General features: G+C 39.7%; 2 protein-coding genes across 2 annotated transcripts in view; both read left to right on the top strand.

Annotated features, from left to right (window-relative positions):
* Positions 1 to 3,364: 3,364 nt before the first annotated feature.
* Positions 3,365 to 16,874, top strand: rab4b (RAB4B, member RAS oncogene family). Its single transcript, XM_042486887.2, has 8 exons — positions 3,365 to 3,537; positions 7,699 to 7,779; positions 9,174 to 9,288; positions 9,597 to 9,659; positions 11,982 to 12,136; positions 12,297 to 12,392; positions 12,532 to 12,708; positions 13,554 to 16,874. The coding sequence occupies exons 1-7, from the start codon at positions 3,522 to 3,524 to the stop codon at positions 12,645 to 12,647; spliced, it is 642 nt and encodes a 213-aa protein (XP_042342821.1). The 5' UTR covers positions 3,365 to 3,521; the 3' UTR covers positions 12,648 to 12,708; positions 13,554 to 16,874.
* Positions 16,875 to 17,609: 735 nt separating this feature from the next.
* The window catches only part of arhgap35a (Rho GTPase activating protein 35a), an 86,868-nt gene continuing 86,729 nt past the window's right edge, over positions 17,610 to 17,748 (top strand). Inside the window, exon 1 of the mRNA XM_088078960.1 lies at positions 17,610 to 17,657. The gene's annotated coding sequence lies outside the window, so the exon portion shown is untranslated. The remainder of the gene's footprint in view (positions 17,658 to 17,748) is intronic.

Genomic DNA, 17,748 nt, shown 5'->3' with positions numbered 1-17,748 from the left:
AAAATATACAATATAAAATATAAAATAGAAAAAATACGAGTCTTACAGTGCAAAACAAAACAAGTAACACAAGTAACAGTGTAACAGTGCAAGAAACAGAACCATGGAATTTAAGTATATACAAGAATGGTTGGAGTGCAAGATATATATTGATATTTACATTGAAATTCACATTTATACAGGTTTGAGTGCAAAGGAAATCTGGAACCCTTTTCTGAAAAATATTGACCTGATGAACATTGCACTAGACAGTCCAGTTGTTGGTAAATTATGATGATGATGATTATTATGATGATGATGATGATGATTATTATTATTATTATTATTATTATCATTATTATTATCATTATTATTATTATTATTAAAGGTGAGTTGGGATTGGCTCCAGCTCCCTGCAACCATCAACGAAAAGCGAGTATAGAGAATGGAGGAAAAATAAATAACACAATGAACCTCTGCTGTCAGTAAAATGTGGGCATGATAAGATAGCCATCCCATTATGGTCTTATTTCCATAGATAAAATGCAGCATACATGGTTGTAGTCTATTTATAGCTGACAACATTACATCTGTCTTGATAATGGAAAGATGAAAGAGATGTCAGCCAAAAGGAACTTGATATACCCGACCTTTCTCTTTTATGTGTAACCCTCAGTATGACTTTAAGAGATGCTCTCTCATTCTTCCCGCTCATTTCAAAGACTGCAGTCCTCCTTTGTTGATGTGAGTCTCCCATTCCCTTTACTTACAGTAAGTCAAATAGCCTGGGGTTTCTGTTCCAATGTGTGGTGACCTACAAGAGGTTTAACTGACTGTGGCAGTGCAGAGTGGAGTACAGTGAGGTGCCCTAGCGTGCAAACAAACAGTTGCTCAAGTGCTACTGTGCAGAGTAGGTATGTGGATAAATACACCCCCTCAGTCTGAATCAGAGCCGTACTGTTCGTTCTCCACTCCAACACACATAACCGTCTGTCTGGGAGTCTCATTCAGTTTTTGACAGTTGGGTTTTTCATGTGTGATTTTTCAGTTTATGCAGCCACAGCGCCTCTACAGGTGAAATGAATTCTTGTTTCAACTCATTAATTTATGCACACCCTTTGGCTATGTTTACACCACCATGTGTTTTAATAGGCTTTACTCCATAGAATTCCTTTGTGTCTGTACATAAAACAGCAGGTAGTTTGGCATCCCTGTGTTTTACTGTATGGCTTGTGACTCGTCATATAACAAACACCTTTATATGTGCATGCCAGCCAACCGCAGAGCCCACCTGTCTCTCTACTCACATTATCCTCTGGAAAATGACTCATTGTTAGTTGTAAACATTGTGATTGTTGGTGGGTTTATGTGGGGCTTCCCCAGTCTGCTCATTATGAGCACATTTGTTTTGATCTTGGATTGAAACTGTCTGGACGGGGTATGAAAGCCCCCCCCCCATGTCTTCCTAAAAGCAGGTGAGTCCAGCTGGCCTCTCTGCTGTTTTGTATTCGTGACAGGATAGTCTCAGGTCAAAATCCCCTAACAACCCACAGCCAGACACGTGTATGAGCATCTTGTTTGCTCTGCAGTCCAAACAGATATCAGCTCTGATGATGACACCTGCAAGAGGACAAGAAAAAGGACAAAGGAGACACAATGAGCACCAAGAAAGGAATCAAAAAGCTCCCTCTTTTCTTTCTGCCGGTCTTTGACGCCAGCCTTTCTTGTAGCCCACCTTAGGAAAACATCCGTGCCCCCACACGACGCTGAGCCTTGCGTTTCCTTCTGTCTTTAATCTTAGTGAAAAGAGCTTTTAACAAGGCCGGGGAGGATGACGGGATCTGCCAAAGCAGAACAAAGGCAGGGAGGAACTGGGAGAGATAGTAGCAGAGTGGAAGGGCTCTGTAATTTATCACCTGTTGCCCTTGGGCGGCCCTGCACTCCATGCCCTGGGCTCTGTGTGAGCGCTTGTGTATGTGTATGCAGGTATGGAAAGGTGATGAATGAATAAGCAAAGAACAAAAAAACAGACATTTTTCTCATTCCTCTAAAACCTCAAAAGACATTTCTGTGCAATGATTTCAGGGGAAAAGTAGTCATCTTTTACCAAAGACACCACATTTATCCAAAACTCCCTGAACCACAGATTTTGACACTGCATGCTTGGGGGAGTTGGCCTAGATATTGGAGTTAGTGCAATTTAATATCTGATGTCTGAAGTACAACAGTGTAACATAAGAAGAAATAATATGACAAGAAATAATGCAAAAAAAAAAAAAAAAAAAAACATAATCGGGCTCACCATGCTCACCTGGAAGAGTGGATGCCCCATGCACAAAGGCTATGTCCTTGCTGCAGTGGCCACAAGTTTGATTCCTCAAAAAGTAATTAAATAAATAAATTATGTGTTATTATTATTATTATTATTATTATTATTATTATTATTACAAATTAAGCAAGGTGGTCTTCCACCCAGAAATAAATAAATAAATAAAACTATTATATTATTTATCGTAAGCAAGCACAGCTAGTAATTCTAGGAACGGTAGTAATAATCATGGCAATTTGTTGAATTTATTTATGATTATGATTACATTTGCTAACTATTATTTCAGACAGCGCTGCATGGTTATCTGACATAATAATATATACAATAATCATGGCCTGGAAATGAGCCAAAATTGTTATGTTATGTCTTGTCTTGTTGAGGGTGACTTATGTTAGATTTCACTTTGCTGTCTCCAGACATTTTAGATCTGAAATCCCTTTATCTTGGCCTGCCACCCTGTGGCTTGCTGTTGCAAATACAGACAAATAGAAGTTTATAGAAGTATCAATAATGTTTCATTTTAGACTGGGTAAAATGGAAATAACGTAATCAAACCTATCATTCTGGAGACTAAGTAAAGACAGCTTTGAGTGACAGTGAAAAATGACGAAGGTGGTGAGAATCTGACTAATGCTGCCTTGAAGTTCTCTTAGTGAACACTTTCTTCTCAGTACTAACGAAGACTTATCAAGTAAAATTGAAGTAAAATGAAAACTGAAAACTGCTATTTTGGTACCTCTTGATTTACCTTTTAATTAACGGGCAGACATTTTCGTGAAACCGAAGAACATACGTGCGAATATAGTGGGGAATTTATAAATTAGCCACTTTGAACTAATTTCTATTTGATTAACAAGGACATTAATTTGATTTCGGACACACAGACAGAATATGAGACGTGTACGGTCCACAACTCATCAAATTTCTTTTATTCCAAGAAAGCACAGATAATTTTGACCACTTTTGTCGGGTTGTTTACGTTTGATCTTTAAAAATTCCCACGCGTCTTCTTGCACTAGAAGGTAACGCTAGACGATGAATGACGTAGCACGCAGCTGCGGTGTTGTGGTCGGAGCAAAGAAGCTAGGAAGGAGTCAACCTCTCATCATCATAGTACCGTGAAGAGGTGTGAACCCAGCGAGCACACAGCCGTCACAGTACCAAGAGAACATTAAAAAAACCCGGTTGAGTCCTTCATACAGCGAGGGTCAACATGTCTGAGACATACGGTATGTTTGTGCGAGGCGGCAGGCTGTAATTTCATGCTTGCTAGCCGTGACACACACTGATGAGACAGACTGGCTCTTAGCAACGTTGCTAGTTAGCTAGCTACATGTTAGCTTAGGCTGCCACCTCACCGTGTCTGTGGCTTTTGGTAGTGATGACAAACGTTTGCTGTTGACATGTCATTCAGAGAAACTGTTATACTGTGTGTGTTTCGTATGTGTTAACTGACGCCTCTGTCCTGCTTATGGGGATTTGCACGGCCCCTTAAACAGTCAGTGACAAACATATGGTGATGCATTTCCAGGTAAAAGTTGCACAAACTTCACGCACAGAGCTCCAGAAGCATGTCAGTACATGAAGAGTGTGTTTGCAGGAGCTCAGGTATCCTGAGAGCATCGAATTTAGGCAGATTGGGTGAACTTGCGAGCTAAAATAATGTTGCGTTTATCTTTTAGGTGCTGTGTAATTTTATTTATCAGGTAGCGCTTAGCTACAAGGCCTACATGAGGAAGTTAGATGGCTGCGATCCGCTTACCTGTAGAGCAGCTGCAGTTAGGCTGTTCACATCCTGAATCCGAGTAATTTCACTTTAGATCATCTACAGTACTGTGCCAAAGTCTTACGCCACCTTAAACTTTGTTATTCTATCAAGGGTATAGTGCTCGTGCATACTTATTTCTGAGAAGTTATTTGTCTGTTTGTTTGTTAAACTAAAACGTAACTCTAACATACAGGAAATATGTATGCAGTATTCAAAACGCAAATATTTCAGAATAAAACAGCTTCAGCGGGCTAAAACTGCAAGTATTTGGAGTGATCTCCCTTTCCACCTAGCATGTCTTCAACTCTCTAGGGCAGACAATATTAGATTTACAGAACTAATCCTCAGGTTTCATTAAAGTTCATATTGATTGCTTGAGCAGTCAATTGTACGATTCCATGTGTCACACTAAATATTGACTACAGTCTAAAGAAGCCATGTTGTTCAGATGTATTGGGTGTTGTAATGTATTGTACATGGGCCCTGTATTTTTGTATCTTGTAATGGAGACTGAAAAATAAATATATATGAATTCTCATTACAATTTTGCTCAAACAGCAAATTCATGGTGGTCTAAGACTTTTGCACAGTACTGTACATTTCATGGTAATGCTGACAGAAGACAAGTTTGCCTGTCTTTAAGAATTGACATTATACAGAACACTACTACTACTGACAGAAAGCTACAACTGTGCTCCATATATAAATTCAACATGTCTCTGCCTTACAGTATAGCAGCACGAGAGGCCTGACACTGTAGACTCATTTATTTCGATATGGCACGCCATAATTCTCTCCCGCTGTTCTCTTTCTTACACACCCCCTCCATCTGTTTCTACTTGTACCCTGTCTCCTTCACTCCTTGTATGAAACTTTATCCCAGTGGGCAGTATTTAGGTAAAAGTGGCAGCGCTAATGGTAGTTGTAATAGCCTCTTATTGATTTCTGTCTCAGTCTCCTGTGCTGTCTGCGCTCCTGGAGGACCAGTAGTGGAACTGGCAAAAAGCAATATGAACGCTATAAGTACATGGCCAGGCTAGATGGGCCCCAAGGGAATTTGTTGTATGTTTTAATTCATTTGGTCCTTGATCTGTATGACACTCTTTCATTAGTTTTTCTTGAGGAATGTGATTTTTATTAGGAAATAGTAAATATTCTAATCTTGCACTTCTTAAATGCCTATGCAATTCTGAATTAGACAGCTGCTACTTTTAAAAAGCAAAATATAGTAGACATTAAGCTTGCAGCGATACATCAGTTTTAAGGTATACCATGGTATGAAAATTGATGGTTTACAGACCATATACATATGCTCTTTTACAGTATTGAAAAATATATACAACCGGACAGAGCATTGCACAACTCTCACTTATTATTGGTTGAACCAAAAAAAACAAACTTATGTTTTCACTCCATTAAGAGTCATTGTAACTAATAATGATAATGGCAATTGCGTAATACAGTATACCATGAAGCTGTGATATCAAGACAGTTATCGTATTTTGAAAATATCATATCTTTGCAACCCTACTGGACACTTTTGTGTCACTGGACAGTTTGTTTTTGTTGAAGAACAACTGAGCTTACTTGTTTCTATAGTCTATATTGCTCCTTTTAGGCAACATGTGAGTAGATAATGGAGCTGCAACTAATTATTAATAATTAGTTATAATCATTACTAATAATTACTAATTATAATGGAAATAATAATTTTCATAATTGCAATTTTTTTTTGATTGACTGATCTAAAAGTATTTTTTTTGATTAATGACTAAGTCTATAAAATGTCATAAAATATTGGAAAATGTCCATTCTCTTAATGAGAAAACAGAACAAAACCAGACACTCGTGTTGCTTGACATGGATTTTGGCCTTTGTCACATGTAAATTTTTGTATCATGTGTCCATTTGATCTTTTCAGTTTCCATAATTTCCTTCTGTCTTGTGCTCTACACAAAACATCAAAAGCATCGAGATGTGGTGCAAAAGAAACACATTGTAAAAGTACATTTAAATTCAATGGGAAAATAAAAAACTAGCTAACAATATTTCCAATGAGGCAAACATCTCATGTAACTTCAGGTGCAAATGCCCTGTGCACCTTGTCATTAGATCAGAGGACACATCAGACGTAAACCGTAGATCTGGGCCTGAGTGTGTTAAATGTTGTCACAGTGTAAGTGAATGCAGATAACAGTGTTAGTCTGTTCTCTCCGGGGTTATTTAATATTGATGTGTAAAGAATACAATAGCCTGAAAGGCTGCTGTTGAGAGGGCAGTGCTGCGTTCTTCTCTCCCAATTGCTCTGACATATTGACAGCTTGATTGTTGTATGCAGATCTCACATGGGAATATGTGATGTCTGGGAAGACACTAAAAAGCTGAGGCAAGCTTTTAAAACCGAGCTGTTAGCTTTTGATTTTGGCAGTTCTGCTGTCACGACCGTTGACAACGTGTGGTTGTAACGTTGACTGCTGTTGCAGAAGAAAACTGTAAGTGCTTGTAGGCTCTTTCGCATTGCTTAAGCAGTTCTGTTATGGTGAATTTGACCTCCAGCTCGTGTCGCTTGAGAAAGCAACCGCTTCAACAAACAAAGGTGCACCTTAAACTGAGCTGGCAGTGGTATGTGTTGGCCGATAAAGGTGACTCACAGAGCACTAGCATAACAAGTTTAAATGTCACACAGGAACTAAAGATCAACCTCATCTGCTCCACTTTTTTTCTCTAACCTAATGTTTCTGTTGAAATTGGGCAGAGCTGAATACTCGCAGAGTGTTCACCTAGCTGGTAATATAAACAGTTGTCGCTAATCATTTGCCAGGCCAGCACTTCTTGCCTCCAGAGCCGGTGCTTAAGCTTAAACAGACATTGCGTCCTGTCTTCAAATTCCAACTGAAGCAGGCTGTCAGGAGGAAACATGTAGTTTGTAATCATTGTTACGTCACTGACCTTCCTGTCATTGTTTTTCTACCTTTCTGTGCATCACTCACAAACATAGACACAGTTATGCTCACACATATACGCACTCTTTCAATTTCACTACATTGTTTCATAACAAGTTGGAACTGAGGTGCAGCCTACATATGTAAGTGCCCGTGGTACTATCTTTGTTCATAGCACACAAAGGCTGTCTGTACTGTCAGTGAATGGCCTGGCATGTCAGCGACCTGAGTCATTTGGGCTCGGGATCATATGTGTGGGTTGGGTTGTACTCCAGAGCAAAAGCCCACTCTCCACAACAACATCTGTACAGCCAGCTGGCGCCATTCAGTCCCTGCGCAAGTCAGTTAACCCTAAGCCATGTTCAATAACTCTAAAGCTTTTGCTTTGCTCATGTGGTATTAATTTCTGGTGCTTTTTCAAGTCTTCAAACATAGTCATTTTCACCTCAGACAAACAGGAATATCCAATCAGAATCATAAGTAGCAGGTTGTACTGATTACATGTGAGGCGTTGTGATTAGGAGGCTAATTTGGGGTTGTTGGATGCTGTGTGACTAGAAGATCAGTGGGATTAAGAGGAAATCTAAGGATTGTCTCCGAGGATGGAAGTGCAAAGAGCAGCAGGTCCTCCCCTGACTCCGTCGTTGCATTGAGCTCTACTTTCTCTCCTCTGCTTGCAGACTTCCTGTTTAAGTTCCTGGTGATTGGCAGCGCTGGGACAGGGAAATCCTGCCTCCTCCACCAGTTCATTGAGAACAAGTGTAAGTTTTGCCTCATTAAGGCTTATTAGTCACATCAGGTTAGCATAAGAGTGAAAACATAATTGGGCTGTTATGCAGACACACAGAAATTGACATGCTCACAATTAGTGTTGATTTAATGAGTTGTTTAATGCCTCACACACAGAGATAATAAAGCCTCTCACTCTGCTGTGAGGTTACACACTCCTGAATTTTTTAAAAGAAGTCCTTCTGAGGAAGTTATTCATTGACCTCCATGATCAGTCAAACCAAAACGACAGGATTAATTGTGTCTGTTTAGATTCCTAACATTCACACAAGATTTTTTTTCATTGATCGTATTTGCATCTTGTTTTCTCTGCCAAATGCACTTAAGTTGAATTCAAACTCAGATCTTCTCTTTTGATCAGGTTTGTCGATGTACTCATGCACTTTTGTTGTTTTGATGGGTGTTTTTTTTTTTTTTTAATTTGTCTATGTTTTAATTTCTAAGAGTTTTTTTTTTTACCCTGAAAAAAAATCTCTAGCTATAATTTTTTAATGTTGAAATTGCAATAAAGTGCTGCAGGGATGACATCAATTTGTAGGCCAACCTGGAAGTTAATGCCACTGTAGTTCCCTCAATGAAAACATGATTATTGCAGGAAATAAGTTCTGTGGCAAATAAACATTTATGACACTTACATGCTTTGTTCTGCTAGATAATTTCCACAAATTGACTCCAATTGTATAAATCTTTAAATGTAAATGTAACACCTTAGCCAACAATGGCTTCAAAAAGTTAGTTAAATGTACACCTCTCTAACAGTGTCAACAAAACTGAACATCATAAGCTTCACAAAGTCAGGATTTATTGCACAATGTTCAATTGCATTTCTCCACTGTCTGTAATAAACCTGTAAAATCAGTGTATTCATCATAACAAAACATGTTTACTATCCACTGAACTTTAGAACTGTGGAGATGTTGATACATAAGCTAGAAAGTCACCAAACCAATAAGTGCAATTCATGTCTCATAATTAAAACTTGTTTCACTCACACATATGCTTGTAGAAATTTGATTAAAGACACGTTGAGTCCCTGTGCTGCTATGGGAGACAGAGAGAGAGAGGAGGGCGGGGGCAGGTTGGCACTGTTAATCTAATCTAGACTCCCTTTAGTCTTTAATGTGGATGTGAGCTGTTTGAAGATTACAGTTGAACACACCAGCATATTATAGATTAGAGGTAAGATTCTGTGAGCAGAGCTGAAAGTGTCGTCTCCACTTCTGTTTAAACAACACATCATTTTGCTGGGGAAATGACACATAATGGCATTGCTAGAGCTTTGAACTGTGCTTTTAGCTATTCTGCTGTGGTCTTATCTCACCTTCCCTCCTTTTCACTTAATTTTCTCTTTTTGTTCCTGCTGCAGTTAAACAGGACTCCAACCACACCATTGGCGTGGAGTTTGGTTCCAGAGTGGTCAATGTTGGTGGAAAGACGGTCAAACTGCAGATCTGGGACACCGCTGGGCAGGAACGATTCCGGTAAACGCCTGCAATATTTACTGCTAAGGGTTTGGCAAACTTTGTAGAAATACTAGGTGAACACGAATTACTAAGTGAGTACACGTGCAGTTTTTGGCAGCGTTCAGCTCCAAAAGGAATGTGGAGATGCCACAGTCTCATACCTCTCAGTCTGAGCAGCTTCTTTTGAATAAATAAGTATCTGACTGATGATAATAGATAAAAGCAAGGGACAGTTTCTTACCCACATTCCCCTGCCATATCGCACTAGCTGACGTTGTTGTCCTCAATACATTATTTTAACCAAGATCTCTGCGTTCTCTCAACAGTTCTGTTACACGCAGCTACTACAGAGGAGCAGCTGGAGCACTCCTCGTTTATGATATTACCAGGTAAAACAACCACTGTTCTTACTGTCCTTCTGCCTTTCCCTGTATTGATTGTGCTGCTCATTTCTGTCATTTACAAATTATGTTCTTCATATTGTGAGATATAGACCCCAGCATAGTGCTTACATTTTCCTGCCAGTGCAGTAAATGTCTCCAAGACTTGATCAATTTTCCTTATTAAATGAGGAAATAATCATTTTTAAAAAACTCTGTGGTTAGACATTCACAGCAGTTTTATTTTCAGGTGTTAGATTGGATCTGGATAGACTTGAAATTGAAATTTACTGACCCATGAAGCTTAACTGTGAATAGTGTTTCATTTTATTTATATTAGCATCTACACATATTGTTGTTTTCAGTCCGTGAGTTGTAACAAAACCCCCAAAAAACATACCTCCTCCAGAAACTGTGCAATTTGATGTACTGTAACCCATACAGTGAAAATTGAATACCAGAACCAACTCACAGACCCATGTTTTTTAAGCTTTGTGTAGCGACAGAGGAGTTGTGAAATCTAGATGGAGCGAGTGCAGTAATGCAGAGAGACAGGAATGTAATACAGTTTGTGTTCGTAAGAAGGTATGGGCCTTTGTGCAGAGAGAGATGGAGTGCAGAGTGGCAGGAGCTCTAATATAGAGGCATCCTCTGGCAGGCAGCAGCAGTCGGGATAGCTCAAGTCCATCACAGCACGTGTCACCTGAGGAAAAAAGACAGGGAGAGTGGGGGGATGGAAAAGACGAGTGAAGTGAGAGGGAGAGAAGTGAATGGAGGATTGAGACATTCATCACTTTTCACTGGTGAAAAGGTTAGCAGGAAGATGGACAGGAAAGCAGTTGAAAGCGAGAGAGAGCGTGTGCATCAGATTGCAGCTGCATGTGAATGAGGAGTGACGTCATTCTTTGGCTGTTTGGGAAAGCAGCTGTTAAACATCACTCTGCTGACCCACACCCTTCTGCTAACCTCACTGGCCTCACGTTTCCATGGACACCAGGGTCCTGTCTCCATGGTGACAAGTGGCTTCAACCCAAAGAAGTTTTCATGAAAGTTGTTTTTGTTGAAGATTATTTTTTATGCATTTTGTGCCTTTATGTGTTAGTAGAGAGAGAGAGAGCAGAGCAAGGGAATGACACACAGAAAACTGCCATCCAGCCGGGAATCTTTTCTGTGTCATTATTAATCCTCGCAAACCTAGAACATCAGTTTGTGTCTTCAGGTGCCTTTCACGGTGCATTTAAACATTTGAAACCTGAGCAAATAGTTTGCTTTCTTTTGAGAACATGGCTAAAAGGCCAACTTACGACCAACACAAAGGTGACTAGAAAGTGACTTGGAAATTAGTTTTAAAAGAGAGAGAGGGTGAAATAGTTAATATTAAAAAATGGAAACATTTCTATAGTGCAGGGTCACTGCAGGGTCAACCCGCTCTAAATAGTTTATAATTATGTTACAAAGTTAAGTCTTTTTTCGTCCGTACCATACACACATTAAATTACCTCTCTGTCACCCACCAACCAACCATGAACATTTTTAGGGGGTTGAGAAGAAAGACAAAATAATATCCACCCAGAGATTTAAAGGTCCAGTGTGTACAATTTAGAGGTATCTATTGGCAGAAATGAAATATAATATTCATAGCTGTGTTTTTAACTGTATAAATCACCTGAAAATAAGAATCATTGTGTTTTCGTCTTCTTAAAATGTGTCATTTAGAGCTACATACCGAGCAGGTCCTCTTCCACGGAGTCTGTCATGTTGTTTCTACGGTAGCCCTGAATGGACAAACCAAACACTGCTAGATAGGGACATTTGTGTTTTCTTTCGGCCTCTGTAGTTGTCTTTCACGCTCGGCAGGCAGTAGATGTTTCAATTGGTTGCAGTCTGCACCCTCAGCTGCTAGATGCCACTAAATCCTACACACTGGACCTTAAACATCTTATTGATTTCGGTAAGTTACACATTTTTTAACACCCTCAAGCCCTAGAAGATCCTTCATTTTATATTTGCACACAGTAACCCTTTGAAGACAGAGTCCTCGTGATATAACTGAGGTAGGTGTTAATATAAAGGAAGAATCTATTTCAGCAGGAAAAGTAAAATAAGTAGGTTCATATTTGAGAATTTAAATGATTATTTAAAAGATTAATTTGAAATCGAAAACTGTTTATTACTGTACACACAAAGTTAAGATTACTTTAAGGCCCACCTACACAAAGTATGTATTTCATTTGGACCCTTGAGCTTAACATGTTACACTCTGATCCAGAAGACCAAACAATAAACTAATTATGTCACACAATAATCCATTTTTCCTGTCTTGTCTTACAGTCGGGAGACATACAACGCTCTAACCAACTGGTTGACAGATGCTCGGACTCTGGCAAGCCCCAACATTGTTATTATCCTGTGCGGCAACAAGAAAGACCTGGATGCAGACAGAGAGGTGACCTTCCTGGAAGCGTCACGTTTTGCTCAAGAAAATGGTAATTGGTCATAAATCTATATTGTCTCATGTTTAAAGTGTCGATCTCCCTGCTTTCTTTAAATAATTTGTACCACCACATCCTGTCATTTGTTTCTCCTGTCTTTTCTACTCTTTCTGTTTTCTCCACATTGAATGTGTGCTCTTTTTTTTTTACGTAGAGCTGATGTTCCTGGAGACAAGCGCTCTGACAGGGGAGAATGTCGAGGAGGGTTTCCTCAAGTGCGCTCGCACCATCCTCAACAAGATAGATTCAGGTACCCCGCTCATTTATCACCACTTCAGAGCTCTGCTCGACTGCATGAGCCCTGTGGATCTGCATCTAGTCTAACTGTTTACCAGTTCTTTGTCAGTTATCTGCATTGCTGACATTTCTCGTTATGGTTCATTTCAAAGGTGAGTTGGACCCGGAGAGGATGGGTTCAGGTATCCAGTATGGAGATGCTTCGTTAAGGCAGCTGCGACAGCCAAGAGGCACCACCACACAGAATAAGCAGCAGTGTAATTGCTAGGGGTCGGAGCCCCATCCTCACTTCAGCCCACAGGCCCGCACAGACAGGACGCCCCCTACAGGTCAGTGGTGTGTCATCAACTCAAGCTGGTGCGACTTTTAAATAAGTTCACACAGCAGGCAAATCAGATTTGTTTCTCTAATCAGATCCTGAAGACTGACTATCCACAATGTTATTTGCATTTAATTAAATCCAAGTTCAGCAGTGATTGGAATTGCATTTCAAACCACCTCCAAATGTGGTTTGAATCAGAATTGCAACAAGAGCATTTCATGTGTTTTTTGGGGGTTTTTTTTCGCTGTTCAGACTTCCTAAAACCAATCTAGATATAATCTGGAGATGCCAAAAAAAAAGATTTGGGCTGAAAGTCTGAACATGGCCTAGGACAAGGGTCCCACAGTCATGCAAATCCTGGAAAAGTCATGGAATTTTGTTGTGTGTAGTGAAGTTGTTTTAGAAATCTTCCTTGGATAACTTTCCATGTAACATTACAGCAAATGTATTTTCTGTAGCCGTGGATGTAACATAGCTCTAATATTTGTCGGAGGTGACGTTTCATCTTCCATCACATTCATCGCTTCACGCTCTCCCCGCAGTCCGTCTCTCCCTCCATGTGTGCCAGCTTGCTGAAATTATGTCTGAATAGAGTTTGAATCTGATGTGTTTGAATATCACCAAGTAAGTCGGGAAAGAAAAGAAAGTATTACGACATAATGAAAACATTACTATGTCAGCTTAAGCTCATATTGGGTCCTTGAGATTTTTGAGATTTTGTCTATGAAAATGTGTGGGTACCCTGCTACGAGACTTAAACTGTAATCTCTCTCTCTTTTGTTTCTTGCCTCAGTATAGAATAGATAACGGCAAAGACAGTCATCATCCTCTTGTCTCCTCTCTCTTCTCCAGCTCCAGGTGTTTTTCGGTGTGTGGGACCGTCCTCTCTGCAGTCTCACACACCTTGGATCACCTGGATGAGTGGTCACTGCAACCCCTGACCCCTGACCTCTGGTAAGACTCTCTACTCCTAACCTGAGGGGGTGAGCTTTGTCCTTGTGTGTGGGCAGGGAAACCCCTCAGTGTGAACACGCTGGGATCATGAAGAAGAGTCTAATTCTTAAAAAAAAGATTTCTCAGTGACTTACCAGACAAGGCTGAGTCACGGGTTGTGCGTATGGGTTGCCCTGCTGTTGTTTAATTTCTTTGCTTCTCATTCTGGTTTTAGTAACACCTACATGCTTTTTTGTTTGCACATCACTGTTTGTAAATTATTATTGGTAAACAATTTTATTCATATTCATTGTGCGACCTATTTGGTTATGATTCATGTTAAGTTTGGTCAGCGCTTCTGAGTTTCAATATTCGTAACTGCACTTGTTAAAAATTACTTTTTTATTATCCATTAATTGAGTCGACTGTATTTTTTCGTAAAATCAGCCTGTCATTGATGGTGACTACGTGATAAAAACGTATCCTCTTAAAAGTAAAATGAAGTCAACATGCACAGATTTTGTTTTAGAAATTTTGTAGATATTTTGAAATTCAGATACAATGTAAATTTGTAAAGGTTTCTGCAGCTGTTGTCCAATATTTTTTCCTGATCCAAATGGAAATAGATGATCAGTGAGTTTAAAGATATACTATGCAGGATTTTCCCAGAAAAAAAACGTAAAGAGTCATACAGAAGTAATCCCTCTGAATCATCACACATGACCCACTTTCAGTGTGTGGCAGTGTAATTTTTCTGCGGACTCTGAAGGCCCTCTGTCTTTGTTTTCTTATTTTTATCTCAATTTCAGTGTGTGCACATTGATGGGTGTGTACCCATTTTAAAGTAATTGACAATCCTGCATAGTATCCCTTTAATTGTAGTTAAGATTTTTAAAGTCATACAGGTCCAAATGTAGAGCCCAGTTCTTTTACCCGCTCTTACCCTTTTTCCACCAACATTGAACTGGTTCCTTTCTGGTTCCCACACCTAATTTTAACTGTTAAGAGCATTTCGACCAAAAACAAATTGGTTCAGAAGCTGAAAAGTTGGTTTGAAGCGGGAACCAAAAAATTGCAGGTTTTCCGTGATTTGAAGTGCAAACCGTGATGACAGAATGGAAAGAGCGGATGGAGCAGGCAATAATGGAGAAGTAAAGTGAGAAATTGTCGGGAAATAAGTGAGAAATGGTCTTTTTAATAGTCGGTTCATGCTTGTTTTGGGGGTCAAAACAAACATCTGTAATAACAGGACAATAGTTTGTAGGGAATCAGTGTAATCTTTGATTTTGCTTCTATTGTTAAGTTCTGTTGTGCATTGTGCAAGACCCTCTCTTGATGACACATCCTTGATTTTAATGGTTCCACACAAAACTGATGGTTCGCTAGACAGCACCAAGGTTCCAGGAATCCTAAACGGAACCAGTTCAAGATCAAGAGACAATGTAATGGAAAAGGGGTATCTGAGATGTGTGTGACATTGAGTCATTTGACTTTTTGATTTGCATAAAAATGCACTATTATGGCATAGAGTGTTGCCCTTCGTGATATACTTGATATTGTGGATCTACAGTATATTATTCTTCATCATATCTCTAAACTGTCAAAGGGAACAGTCCAACCACTCCATTCTAACATAAATGAGCCTGTGGGTTAAGTTAAAAGCACAAAAAAAAGAGTCTTTGCTCTTTATTTTACTCCAAAGTTCCCAACATCTGTAGATTCACATCATCAGATTTAGCCCATAGTTAAGTCCCAGTGTCTCCGGTCCTGTCACAGTGTAAAGTTAAGAAAGGGTCATCAATCTTTTCAAAACTAACATTGCCTTTGACTCCTCCTGCTGGGCTTTTACTCCATTTTTTTTTTGACCTCCCTTTAATTCACGCCGCACAATCTGCGTTAGGGACGTCACAGGAAACCACAGTTGGTTTTGCCTCAGTGCCATGTGTGGGGGAACTTTCAGCTGCCCACTCAGTTCCCTCACAGAGGCTTGGCACTGTTTCAGCATGCAAGGCTGTAAAGGCACCTTGATTAAATTCAGGAAGCTGTTTTTAACCTCCAAGGTAGTTTTCACTTCTCTTTGTTGAAGCTGCTCCGCTACTAAATGTCACTGAGTTTGCCGAGCCGACCCAGATGTTTTCTCCTCAGAGCAGACCCTGTGTTGCCCCAGAGAGAAACAGGGAATTTCCACTTGAACACGGTTTCCTCTTTCCATGCAGCACTGACGGCATGGTTTGTAGTGCTGCCGGAGGAGAATGAGGTTGCGACTTAATAACTTAAAAACATCCCGCCCTGCTGTTGAGTCAACGGCACTGCTTCTGTCTGAACCACTGAGAGCAGGTCATACTGACCCAGCCAAGAGGAGATCAAAACTAACTGTCTGCAAAACTGTTTTCTGATGTCTCAAGTGTTCGCATACATCCTCCCAGACATACCGTATGCGTTTTAAGCTCAAGTGAGCCAGCACACTGAAGGGAAAGAGTGCAAACATGAGATAGTATAGTATATCAAGAGAGACAAATGGTCAAAAAAAATGTAGTTTTCATAAAATATTGGCATTGTGTGATAGTTTTTCTCCTTCTGCAAGTGCACTTTTACTTTTGGATTTTCATGTTTTGTTTATATGCTGCAACTATAGAATTGTACATTTTATTTTACTTGAACAGTATGCTGTAATAAAGATTTTAATAGTATATGTTTATCATTTCTTACTAAATAAAAACTGAGATTGTTAATCTGATCTCTGCCGTAATGAGGCAAGGCTGCTGTAGCGGTGACACCTCCTGCTGTCTGAGGTTTAGTTAGTCTGTTGCCCGCTGCTGACGTGGAGGTGGCGATGAAAGGATGTTCACTTCCTGAGCTGTAGGAGGCCGTCAGAAGCTCTGATCTCTCGTGTTCGCAAGTTGGCATTTATACTCAGTTATGGAGTCACATAAATGGTCGAGTGCTGTTAAATCAGCGTGCATTTATCTGTATGTATTTATTGTACAGTTCATATTAAGCACTCATCAAAATACCCATACGAAACTTCCTTTCCTGTGTGGATTCAATCATGTGATGAACGCAATCCAACTCAGTTGTTGCTTTGTAACTAATGTTATATAATCAACCCAAAATACTACTGTACATCTCAAGTAACCGATGCTGTAAATAAGATTTGTCTATTGTCCATTGAGGGTGAGTGTTGCTCATTGATTGTAATGAATATGCAATTCCCAGTAAACTGCTTGTTTTTTCAGTTAACCCCTGTCACCAGTCTCCTGGATGTTAATGTTAATATCTGTGTCTTGTAGGTTCATGTCAAAGAACTCACTTTAACATGAACCCAAGGGAGGTACAGTACATCAGGTCCTGAATGTGAGTAAATGTCGCTATTTTTTACTCTCCTGTGAGCTGTAACTTATTACACATCAGGTTTATACGCATCTGACTTAACAGCCCCTGAAATTTAACAATAGGCTCCATGTACGTGATTCATTTTCATCATGTTTCATTCTTCAGTTGAGTCATTTCTCTCAAAGGCAGTCAGGGTGAGGTTAGGATATCAGAGGACTCACAAGATGAGGAGTAAATGCCCTCCGTGTCCAATTGTCTGGATTTATGTTCTCGGGTCGATGGAGTAACGGCTAGAGTGGTTTAATGTAGCTGAAGTGGATATATTGACTGATTTATTGATCCTACATAGGCTGTCAAGATGACCTCATAACCAAATTGCATAATTTATTGTGGCAGGTCTGGAGTTTTACCACTAGATGGTGCTAAAATATTGGAAAGAAAAATCTCAAGTTCCTTTATTTAAAGACTATTGCATTTGCAAGTAGTCTAATGCAGTGTTTCCCAAACCTCTCAAGTACCACCTGTCCTGCATGTTTTAGATTTCTCTCTGCTCCAACACAGCTGAAATAAACGATCAGCCTGTCAGCAGCTTCAGGAGCTCATGAAGAGCTGATCATTTGAATCAGCTGTGTTGCAGCAGAGATCCAACACATGCAGCACAAGTGGGACTCGAGGAAACGCTGCTCTAAGGTACATGAGTTTTCTTTAGGTCTCTTTGGCTACAAAAAATATATTTGCCCTGTTTTTTCTAAATTAGCAAGATCATTATCTCACAATTTTG

The sequence above is a fragment of the Plectropomus leopardus genome, chromosome 6 (assembly GCF_026936395.1).
Source record: "Plectropomus leopardus strain MGB_pleo_1.0 chromosome 6, ASM2693639v1, whole genome shotgun sequence".
In the NCBI taxonomy this organism is placed as follows: Eukaryota; Metazoa; Chordata; class Actinopteri; order Perciformes; family Serranidae; genus Plectropomus; species Plectropomus leopardus.
Note: the sequence above shows the minus strand (reverse complement) of the source record. Positions and strands in the feature narration are given on the sequence as shown.

Excerpts from the sequence above, each read along its gene's own strand:
- rab4b (XM_042486887.2), top strand. Across the intron at positions 9,289-9,596 it reads GCTGGGCAGGAACGATTCCG|TTCTGTTACACGCAGCTACT; the intron begins GTAAACGCCTGC and ends TTCTCTCAACAG. Across the intron at positions 12,137-12,296 it reads ACGTTTTGCTCAAGAAAATG|AGCTGATGTTCCTGGAGACA; the intron begins GTAATTGGTCAT and ends TTTTTTACGTAG.